Source organism: Nicotiana tabacum, chromosome 1, assembly GCF_000715075.1.
Source record: "Nicotiana tabacum cultivar K326 chromosome 1, ASM71507v2, whole genome shotgun sequence".
NCBI lineage: Eukaryota > Viridiplantae > Streptophyta > Magnoliopsida > Solanales > Solanaceae > Nicotiana > Nicotiana tabacum.
Window position 1 is genome coordinate 196,753,981 of NC_134080.1, and position 12,248 is coordinate 196,766,228.

The 12,248-nt window shown below is 37.2% G+C and overlaps 1 protein-coding gene across 1 annotated transcript; it reads left to right on the plus strand.

Moving 5' to 3' along the window:
- The first annotated feature begins 5,753 nt into the window (after nt 1–5,753).
- Nucleotides 5,754–12,103, plus strand: LOC142181977 (uncharacterized). Its single transcript, XM_075255706.1, has 3 exons — nt 5,754–10,205; nt 10,290–11,077; nt 11,150–12,103. Exons 2-3 carry the CDS (start codon nt 10,307–10,309, stop codon nt 11,972–11,974), a joined length of 1,596 nt encoding a protein of 531 aa, XP_075111807.1. The 5' UTR covers nt 5,754–10,205; nt 10,290–10,306; the 3' UTR covers nt 11,975–12,103.
- The last annotated feature ends 145 nt before the right edge of the window (nt 12,104–12,248 follow it).

Genomic DNA, 12,248 nt, shown 5'->3' on the forward strand with positions numbered 1-12,248 from the left:
ACTTGCATAAACTTCTTTCTCATCTAGCAAGGCTTTTAGACCTCTGATCTCTTCTGTTGCCTTAGAGAGTTGTTCAGCAAAAGATGACTCAAGAAGGTGTTTGTCCTTGCCTGCCTGGTTGGAAGAGGCTTTCTTAATTTCTAGCTCCGCTGCCATGACTTTTATGTGTTGCTCCAAGGTACATTTATTCTCCTCTAAAACTTCCATCTCAAGCTGAAGACTTTTATATTGTTCTTTCCAATTATCAGCCTCAATCTGATAGTCATGCATCAGTTGCTCCGTATGGGAAACCCTTTTCATCATCTCCGTACCGATGAGATTAATCTACATAAAAAAGGATGAGAATTCTAGTAAAGGGAAATTATGTTAGGTAAAAAGGGAAGCCTATACCTTCAATGATGATTGCACAATGTCGTTAATCCAAGTCAAAGAACTGTGACTCTCCAGTTTTGACTTTTCCACTGGACCTATCAAGGGTTTTAGCCATACATAAGCTTGGCCCGACTTCTTCAGAAGATTACCATCAACAAGAACCTCAATGGTAATTTTCTTCATTGCCCTGCTACCACTTGAAGAACCAATTTCATGACGAGAAGTATTGGTATCAGGAACGGTTGAAGAAGTTATAATAGCTTCGGGTTGAGCAGGAACATCAACGGGGGAATAGGCACATGAGATTCCATTGGAACTAACATTGGAAAGGAAGCAAGAGGTGTTTCCTTAGAAACCAAGTCAAAATTTTCATTGTCAAACCTACGTGAAAAGATGTGCTCAGTAGAGTCATGGGGTGCCACAAGCGTCTCTTCATCAGAACATACTAAAGTGGCTTCAATAGGTTCGATCACTAAAATAGAACGAGGAGGAGGAGTAGCTTCGTCTTCCGAAATGACGCGTCTTCTAGACCGCGGTTTACGCACTAAAGAGCCTCCATCCCGCTCCTCTTCATCTTCAGAATCTTGTAGTCTATCAACCTTTCTTTTCGATGAAGAACTCAAGATTGTCTCTTGATCTCTTTCCAAGGAAATTGTAGACACTGCGATTGACTCAGCACTCACTCCTCGAATAGCAAACCCTGATAAAAAGAAAGGTTAATAAATTCTAAAGATAGAGTAGTCAAAGGGAAAAGAATGGAGAAAATAAAAAGTTTTACCATGAGTCTTAACCTTCCAGCCAAACCTATTCGAAAGGTACTTCCAAGACCTTACTTCCATCAAAGCAATTCTCAACAAATTTTTTACACAACCATGAAAATTGGGAATCTCTTCAATAGTTCCATGGTTGCTGAAAAAGAAAAATAAAACAGTTACGGGAAGTATAAACTCTTAAAAAAAGAGGAAGTTGTAAAGAAAACTTACGTGCAAAGTTCCACTTCTCAGGGACGAGAATATTTCTTCACCTACTAACACTTTTGTAGGAGCAGCAACAAATCGGGCGTACCAGCCACGATCTTTATCGTCCTCGGGGCTAACTAAAACCCTCTTACTCCTCGCCACTAGAGTTAAAATTCCATGATGGAATAATTTCGGAGAATAAAGGTGGATTAAATGGTAGAAGGTGAAAGGCAACTGAGCCAAATTGGCCAAATACCTTAAGCATGCAACAACCCTCCATACAATAGGGTCAATTTGTCCTAAACACACATTGAAGAAGCGACAGAATTCAATAATGACTGGATCAATAGGAGGTCTAAAGTCTAATGTAAAGGGATATGTGTACACAAAAGAAAAGCCATCTTTGAAAGAAGTGATCTTTTGATTTGCATTAGGGATCAGAATTAGGAAATCAAACTTCCAATGACAATCCCTACGAACAACAGAGATCAAACCTTCAGTAATCTGTGAAGGATAAACATCAGCATGATCATGAGAGGACATAGAGGAAACCTGATTTCTATTCGACTCTCTATCAATATAAAAAGAAAGCTCAGCGAGGATACTCTCGTCTACTATAGGTTCACGAATCGGCTCGTTGGAATCCCTGCTTCTAGCTGAAGACCTATGCGAAACAGAAGTCCTAGTTCTAGAAGACGATGGAGGAGTAGAACTAGGTTGAGGAGAAGAACCTCGAATGGAGACTGATTCTAAACTACGTAGCCTACCACCTCTCATGCTTCTGGTAGGAGCAGGGGGGAGTTCATCTACGATAAGGACCTTTTGAGGATCAAGGTTTGAAGAATACATAGCTATACGAAGGTGAAGAAAAGGTTGAATGGCAAAGTATGAGAAACTTTTTCGTGAAAGAAAAGGCAAAGGGTATATTTATACTCAGAAGCAACCGTCAAACAAAAAGGTAATGATGGAAACGTCATTATGAAAACTGTCACTTTGTGATTGATGCATCCGTAAAAAAGCCTTAAAAGACGCTGAAGAACTGCAGAACCAATCAAAAGCCATCATGTGTACATGCATTAAATGGAAGTGACATGCGAAGCGTCAGTTCAGGAAAAGGTATAATGGTATGTGAGAACAGCGGCAAAAATTCCCGCTTTAATGAGTTTCCGAAATATTCAATTGTTGAATAAATGGCAAATGGGGGGACTATCTGTATTGGGGAAAATCGACTTAGCATTTGGAATTAATTATGTGGCTGACATGTCAAGACACGTGGATTAATATAAGAGTGACAGCTAGCAAATAGTACTCAAAAAGACGCGGGTCTTAATATGTACGGGCAAAGGTTCAAGAAAACAAGAAGGAACAGTTACTCGGGTCTCTTGATATTTTAAGAGACACCAGAAGAATGAACCAAGATAGCAAAAAGTACAGGTACGTAATATCTGCAATTAATGAGCATAAATGATGAGGAACGTTATGGAATCTTCACGAAACAGTTACGATTGCCAATTATAACGTTTCATTAATATCATTAATTGCTCAAAATGGCTCTATTATGAAAGGAAAGAAACGTAGTACTTAGAAACAGCTATAAAAGGAGGGGGGATAACATTTGTATGGACACACTGATTATTATGGGAATATACTTATCTACATTGCTTTATATTGCTTACTCGGCTACTTCTCAGTCCAATTTTTCTTTTCTTATTACATAATTATTTCATTATTTGATTATCAGTAACCCGAATTCTTCTAAAATTACGCTTTGACCAAAATTCCTATTTTCTGGTTAAACATTGGGGTCGTGACAAGAAGATACAGTTATATCCTTTTTATTTTGTTAGAATTGTGGGATGGCCAAAAAAAAGGGAGTAAATATATGGAAATATATATCACATTACCCATGGTTTAGACCCATTTTTAGTTAATTGAATCTACACCACTAATATTAAAAGGAAATATGTGTCATCCATCCAAGTAGGACTTGGGGGAATGGAGATAATAGAAAATAGAAAGGAGTTGTATCCGGCAGAAGACTATCCTATAAGAGGGAATGTAAAATAAACGTGAACCAAGTCGGTTTTTTGATTTGATAGTTTTATGGCTTATCCGCAATTTAGTTTCATGAATTATCATTTAACTTTTACTTTAGTGTATCAAAATTATTAAACTATTTTTTGTAACAGAACAAGTTATCAAACTTTATCCAAATTTCACCACTAAACTCTTTTTCGTAACTAAAAAGTGAATCATCAATAATCATGACCGGCCATTTTTTTTCATAGAGATTGAGAGAGTTCTCACTTTTCATGCCACTAATGGAACTTTATCATGACTCTTTCTCAATTATTCCGAGAAAGATAAAAAACAAATTCTAGTAGTTCAGAGCTTTCTCCAACAACTTCTTCATAAGTGATTGTCTAAATACTACAAAATGTCACTAAAAGGAAACAAATAAGATGGTTTGAGTAATACTCAGGCAAAGTTGAGAGAATTTATAATTACAACAAATAATTTAGCGACTTTCGTGATATAAAAGTGATGTTCGAGTGATTTAGCTTTTGACATGCACGACCAAATTCACACAGTAGATCCTGATGACTCTTCTTGTCTGAACTAAACCAATAATGGAACTTTAATTTAATTTGTTGGCCATGTGGTTTAGAAAAATAAGACTCCTGGGGATGTAGACTACTACTATATTTACCATCTCTCATTTTATATCGGAGTTAGATATCTTTCATGTTTTGTATTCAATTCTGAAACATATTTGAAAAGCATTGTACTTATCAATAAGATTATGTTATCAAAACAAACAAATTCACAGCTGTTCTTGCTCTGACCCTACCAGGCTCTAAGGATGAACGAGTCAGTGAGTATTGAGTATCAAAACAATGAGTGTTCACACTGTTTTAGGGGGACCTAGCTAGCGGCGGACCAGGATTTGAAGGTCGTAGTATACTCTTTTATTTAATCAAAATCTGCTTTGTATATAGGGTGTCACTATTACTGCGTCACTATTTTCTAAAGATATATATGTATACATGAAATTTTTGTCTCGAGTGCCGGTGACCCTATCTTTATAACATAGGTCCGTCTCTGGACCTAGCTTGTACCCAATAAATTTTTCCAAACCTTTGTATATATTTCGAAATTTACTAAATATTTGATTATAAAAGCAGCTATTATTGTATATAAAAACTTAAGGAACCCGTAAATTTCATATCCCGAATCTGCCTCCAGGCTTAGTTCCACCTGTATATGTTGGCCCCCGTCGACCGGGGGAACATGATCTCCGCACTATTAACATCTGCTTCCATCAAGTCATCTGTCAACATACAGTTCCCCAACCCATCGACAATAGCACAATTACAGTGAAACAAAGCCTGGCCACAGCTCAGCCATTCCTCAATGACAAGAGGTGTTTGATAAAAAGAAAAATAATGATACCTCCTGAAGTTTCATAAATATAACCAACAGTGGTATATGCTAAAGGATCTATATATGGTACATACTAATTAAGCCTGCTATATATAATTGTGACTTCCGTTAGAACATGCGCAGCGGAAGCAAGCATACAATTCAGACATAAAATATATGTAAACTATTCAACGCAATAATAACAAGATTAGAAGCACTAACCTCTTGAAATCGTTGCACAAATCTTCTAAACAGTAAGAATCCAGGGCTGCAGTCTTCTGTTATATGCCTAGTAAAACCTTTGGACGATTTTGCTTTTGGGTGGGCAAGAACAATACAACTCTAAAAGGTGAGTTATTGCGTGAAATTAGTCTTGCTTTAACAGAGTTACTTTAGGCCGAAATTATGCTCCAAAAATGTGTAGGATTCTGCTTCTACAAGTAGAATCCTACTCCAACTCTATTAGATGACTTTTCTCCCTAGTCACTTTTTATCCAAGTCTTGTCCAGGTTTTTACTAGGTATAGCAAGGACCACAGAAATAATAAGAGGGTACCAATTATAGCATTAATTCGAAATTAACATAAATTAATTCTTACTATAATTAATTGCAATTTATTCTACAAAAAAACTACAACTGAACTCCTCAATATAAATTTCAAAAATTCAGTAACACTTATTTTAACTCCTCATGTTAAGATCTCAAATACCAGTTAATTAAATTAAATCACTGAAAATTTAATTTAATCAACTAATTAAGTCCTTTACAATTCCGTTTAAACTATTTCATGTGACGGATACAAAATCCACCTGCCGGGTTTTCACATGAAAACTTATAAGCTTACATAAAAGGGTATCATCAAACTCAAAACCGAGTCATGGATTCTATCAACTAATTATTATTCACAAATGTTATTCGTTATTGTCCAATCTATTAGGCATACACTAACTCTGAATAGAGTCGTACCTTTTGATAAATCAAAACAATAAACAAATTACATTAATCATAATAATTATATCAAGATTAGGAGTATAATCTCATTTAATGAATTAGAGAAAATATTTTATATATTCAATACAAAAATATCTTTTCTCTACTTGCTCCATTCAATATACACTGAGTATACTAGCACAAGAATTTGGAGTTAAACTACTCCCATAATCAAGACAAATTATACTATAATCTTGTGCTACAATCATCAAGATATTTTGTCCAACAATATCTTTGATTGTGAACATAGTTTATTAATTACGAGAAGCAACAATTTAATCTTTTGTGCATGAGCTAAGACTCCATACACTAAATTGTCTACTACATAACTAAAAGGACACACATGTAATAAATGATCTATTTAAAATAATACTTTATTGAATTGAATAAATTAAATCAACAATTGTTCCATAAAGAATAAAATATAATACTATGTCTAAACCGCACGGTTAATAGTATATCTCAACAATCTCCTACTTAGACTCATAACCATGCGTCTACTATTCTAACACCCATTCCTTCTACATGTTTGTCTAAAATCTTCTGTGTCAAGCTCTTTGTAAACGGGTCTGCCAAATTGTCCTCTGACGCAATCTTCAACACTCTTGCATCACCTCTCTGAGTTATGTCCCGAATTAAGTAATACTTATGCTCAATATGCTTACTCCTTTAGGGCTTCTTGGTTCCTTCGAGTTTGCAACTGCACCACTATTGTCACAATAAAGTAGAATCGGTGCTTGAACCGAAGGAACCACATTAAGCTCTTTCGGAAAGTTCCTGAGCCAAACAACCTCTTTAGCTGCCTCAGATGCAGCCACATATTCGGCTTCCATGGTGGAATCAGCAACACATGATTGCTTGATGATCCTCCAACTTATAGCTCCACCTCCTAAGGTAAAAACATATTCTGAGGTAGATTTTTAAGAGTCTTTATCTGACTGGAAATCTGAATCAGTATAGCCAATGGGTGCAAGATCTCCTGAGAGATACAACAACATATAATCCCTAGTACTTTTCAAGTACTTGATTATATGCTTAACAGCAGTCCAGTGTTCTCGACCAAGGCTAGACTGAATTCTACTAACCATGCCAATGGCAAAGCAGATGTCAGGTCTAGTACATAGCATAGCATACATAAGACTCCCTACAGCAGAAGCATAAGGGACCGCCTTCATCTTTTCTATCTCATCAGTCGTTTTTAGGGACTGATCTTTTGACAGAGAGATTCCATGTCTAAAAGGGAGAAACCCTTTCTTGGAATCTTGCATGCTAAACCTGGTGAGAATAGTATCAATATAAAGTGCTTGGGACAAGCCTAATATCCTCTGCTTATGATCTCGCATAAGCCTGATCCCAAAGATATATGCTGCCTGTCCCAAGTCTTTCATATCTAAACGTGAGGACGACCATTCCTTTACTAAATTCAACATGCTCACATTATTTTCTATGAGCAAAATATCATCTACGTACAAAATCAAAAATATAACTTTATCTCCATTCCACTTCTTATAGACACAAGACTCATTTTCACATTGATCAAAACCGAAGGTTTTAACTGATGCATCAAAAAACGTATTCCATGCCCTAGAAGCTTGTTTCAATCCATAAATGGATTTCTTTAATTTACACAACATGTGCTCATTGCCAATTTTAATGAAACCAACTGGTTATGCAATATAGATGCACTCATCAAGACTTCCATTTAGAAAAGACGTCTTGACATCCATTTTCCAGATCTCATAATCGTAATGAGCAGCAATGGATAAGAGAATCCTAATGGATTTAAGCATGGCTACTGGCGAAAAGGTTTCCTCATAATCGATCCCTTCTTTTTGAGTAAACCATTTTGCAACAAGCCTAGCTTTAAAAGTTTGCACTTTTCCATCCACTACTCTCTTTTTCTTATAGATCCATCCACAACCAATGGGTTTGACTCCAGTGGGTGGTTCTACAAGATCCCAAACTTGATTGGAGTACATGGAGTCCATTTCAGATTTTATAGCATCAACCCATTTATCAGCATCTATATCTTGTAGTGCTTCGTCGTAATTAATAGGTTATGTATTAGGCTCTTTAGGGATTCTATCATAAGATTCTCCCAAGAGCACAAACCGGAGAGATTTTCTAATAATTCTCCCACTACGACTAGTCACTACAAGTGGAGGCTGATTTTGTTGTTGAATCACAACATCATTTTCTGGAACTGAAGCCTCAATGTTATCCTTCACACCTTGCGGTGCTGGGATATCATTAACTTCTTCCTGGAGTGCAGCCTGCAGAACAATTTCAGGTTGTTCAACAATCTGAAGTTGCTCAACATTACTCCCACTACTTTCGAGTAGTGAGATGTTAGGCAATTGCTCTTGTGCAATCTGCTTCATGTTGACATTTCTCCCACTACTATAATGCAGTGGTATGTCAATATTGGCTTCTGGATACTTTCTAGAGATGAGTTTTTAGTTACTCCATTATTTAATTCCTGTAAAACTAGTTTACTTCAAGGAATATGGTTCGTTAAATAGTCCTCTTCTAAAAATCTGGCATTTGTCGTAATTGTTTAACCAAAAATCTGAGTCTTTGGTCAAAGCTAAAAAGAAATTCGGGTTACTGATAATCAGGAGACAAAATAAAATACTTTTGAGAATGATGGTAAAAAAAACAAATAGTTGTGTATTTCAATGAATTCTCAATAGTATTCTGTGTCCTTACAAATGATGATACTTCTTCCTTTTATAGATAATTCTAGGTAAAGGAATGAAGCCTCAGCTTTAATGATATAATTATGAGTAATAAATGACATTAAATAAACCGTTATACAATCATTCCTATTAAATACCAATTTCGTAACGTATCAAGTATTTAATAATGAATTTGGACTCCTTTCTGTCATCAGATCTTTGTCTTCAATGCCTTCTAATCCGTTGGCTGTAAATAATTTAAATTGGTACGAGACTCGTATCTATACGTCGTCTCGTGCCTATTTAAATTCTTCTTCCCGTGGCTGTCTCCATCCGTGCCTCTTAGTCAATTGTTGCGCTTTGACCATTTAACTAATCCACGTGTCATGCCACATCATCTTTAATATAAATTCAGTTTTTTCCCAATACAGATAGTCCCCCCCACTTTTCATTTATTTATCAATTAAATATTTGGGAAGTGTATCTTCATGAAAAAGGAATTTTTGCCACAATTAACGCTCATGACAGTATTAACGCCTCAGTAGTCTTTTCCATTTAATGCTCTGCCCATGTGTCATTTTCTAATTGATTCCGCTATTCACACCCTTTTTCGAGACTTCTTCATTCTCACTATTTACGAAGTGATAGCTGCCTTTATTATAGGCTTTCCATCATTACACTTCTAAGGTTGACGGTTCCCATTTTACACATAACTTTTTCTTCCTTTGTCTTCTTCACAAATCTTCAGCACACACTTCCTTCTTAACAATGCCTTCTTCAAACCCTAACCGTAAAAAAGTTCCAATTCTAGATCAATTCCCCAACGCCCCTGTTAGACACAGAAGAGGCGGAGGAGGTAGGCTTCGAACAGGGTTAGAATCTACTCGAGGCGGCTCCTCTGGTTCTTCTTCAAGGAGTTCTATCCCAAAGGCCCCTTCTTCTAAAAGTAGGGAAATTCTTGATTCTTCTCAAGAACCCTCAGTTGATGAAATAGTTCCCAGCGATTTGTCTTTTGAAAGTGACAAAACGTCTCTTCAAAAACAAATTGCAAATTTAGAAAAAGCCGATACTTACCCCACAATAGTAACCGAGCTTACAATCCCCACCATAAGAAAAGATTGTAACTGGAAGGATAGTCTCCGAATGTCAATTCCTTCCCCAAATCAAAGAATTTCCTCCTTTAGAAGTGGGTATTCTTCTGTTTATACTTACCATTTCACTTTAGGTTTTAATCCTCCGATTGACCCAGTTATTCTCGATTTTTATCGTTTCTTTACAATTTGTTTGGCCCAAATCGGTCCATTAGTGTGGAGAACAGTGGCTTGTTTGAGATATTTATCCTCCAAAGCCAATGTCAATTTCACCTTTTCTCACCTCATTCATTGTACCATCCTAACTTAATACGCCATGGGGTTTTTACCTTAACTGCAAGGAGCAAAAAAGTTTTGGTAAATCCTGAAGATGACAAAGATCGTGGATGGTATATCCGTTACGTTGTTTTTCGTACGGTGGACTTGATTGGCGAAACAAATATTCCCTTCTCTGAGAAGTGGAATTTTGAACGTAGGTTTCCTTTTATTTATCGTACCTACTTTTGAGAATTTCAAAAGAAATTTTGTTTTTAACCTCGTCTCTTCTTGGTTTTTTGTAGCAACCATGGGAGATATGGAACCTATTCCCAACTTCCGTGGTTGGGTAGACTCACTTTTGAAGATTGCTTCTAGGGAGCAAAGAACTTGAAAATCAATTTCTTTCTTACATGGCTGGAAGGTCAAAACACATGGTATCCCCCTTTTTATATGTCTTTTTTTTTACATGTTAAGCATTTTTCCTCAACTTTGATCATGTATATCCATCCTTTAATCAGGATTTGGCATTAGAGGAATGACGGCTGAAGTAGCTATGGCCATTCGCATGTCTGCGAATGCTGCTCTTGATTTGGATAAGGCTCGAGTCTTGCTGCCAAAAAGGAAAGCTATAAAGGAAAGTTCTGAAGAAGAAGAAGAGGGTACCTCCCTAATTACCAGGCCAAGGGTCAGGAGGCGAATAATCATTGATGATGAAATTGAAAACACTCATGCTCGAACCTCCACCACCGAGCCTGTTTTGATTCATTCTGACGAGGACACCGAACCAAGAGATAATAATGAGTCAATTCAGCATCTTTTTGACAGTGGTTTCGGGAGTGGCGAGCTCGGCCCTGTTTTTGATGAAGCTCATCTTTCCTCATTTGTTCCTATTTCCTCCATTCCTCTGCCAACCGTAAGTATTTCTTTACCAGTTTTGGCGACTTCCGTTCTTTTGCCAGTTTCTACCGCTCCTATGTCTGTTCCCTTGGCAGTTTCTATTGCACCTGCTTCCGCTCCTGCGTTGGTTTCTACATCTTCTCCTTCCATTCTTGTTTCTACATCTTCTCCTTCCATTCCTTCCATTGCTCCTCTTCCCTCTGTTCATCATACAGAGACGGGTTCTAGCAGTGGAAGTATGACTATGAGAAGTGTTACTCTGGAAGTTCCTGCCAATCATAGCCTCTTGAGGAAGACTGGTAGAGCCGATGTTTGGCTCGAGCCCCTAATTGGAGATATCGAGAAGAAGAAGATGGAGAGCCATAGCTGCTTAACTCTGATGAATGACATAATTCATTCTACTTTGAAGGTATTTTTTCTTCTTACCAACAAGTTTTTTTAATTATCTTCAATCTCTCATTTCTATGAGTTGTCTCTGTAGGCTAACCTTATTGGCACGGAATTAATGGGAAGAATTTCCCTTCTGGAAAGAAAAGCCCGTGAGTCTGAAAAGACTGTCTACGAGGCCGAAGAAATAGCTAGGGGAGCCCAGCTTGAAGCAACCAATTGGAAGGAACAGTTTGAGAATGCTCAAGGGACCATAGAGGAGTTGCAAGAAAATAAAAATCTCCTGGAGCAGCAAAACCGTGTTTTAACTTCTGAACTGGCAACTGCCAAAGCTTCTTCAAGCCAATTGAAAAGAGACAAAGAGCTTTTGGAATGCTCTTTGTCAGAACAATTATCCAAGGCTAGTGAAGAAGTTAGGGAGCTGAAGGCACTTTTGGCTAAGAAGGAAGAGTATGCAGGAGAGTTAGTGCAAAGCTTGACTCAAGCTCAGGCTGACTTACAGACCTCTTCTGACGAGATTCATACCTTGAAGAGTTCTCATGCCTCTCTTGAAGCTTCCCTTGATTCCCATTTAGCTGAGCACCAAATCTTAAAAAACGATCTTGCTATGTGGGAAAAGGAATATGGACTTCTAGAGGAAAACTTCAACATAGAGGTGAGTTGGGCTTTCCTGAAATCTCGCCGTGATGCTTTGACGGAAGCTGCTCAAGAAGGTTTTGACTTGCAGTCTGAACTGGCCAAAGTCGTAGATACCATCGAGAAAAGCCAACAGTCTACTGATACTCCTTCTCCTGCACTTGAAGTTCCTGGAACAGAAGAACTTTTAAATGAAAAAGTGACTACTGCAGCAATTGGGATTACAATTCCTGCTTCCGAGGGTGAAACTTCTGATGCTCCAAACCCTTCAGTGACTAGCTAAAAATGAAATTGTTGTAAAGGATCTTTTGATGAAGTCCCCAGTTAACATAATGGGGCATTTGTAAAAACAAATGCTTAGTTGACTAAGTTTGTACTTAGTTTTTTGTTTAAAAAAAAAGTTTTATCGGCACTTCTGCATATTCTATTCTTGCCTGTTTATCTAGGACTCATGGAATAGCTTAGCATTTTTATCCTTTTAAAATGCTTTACGATTCTTCTCATGGAATATCAACATGAGGCTTATAAAAGAGAGCCCTTTTATTTTATCGACACTT

Coding starts and splice junctions, on each gene's coding strand:
- LOC142181977 (XM_075255706.1), top strand. CDS start 10,307: ATGACGGCTGAAGTAGCTATGGCCATTCGCATGTCTGCGAATGCTGCT. Junction 11,078..11,149: donor TAATTCATTCTACTTTGAAG/GTATTTTTTCTT, acceptor TTGTCTCTGTAG/GCTAACCTTATTGGCACGGA.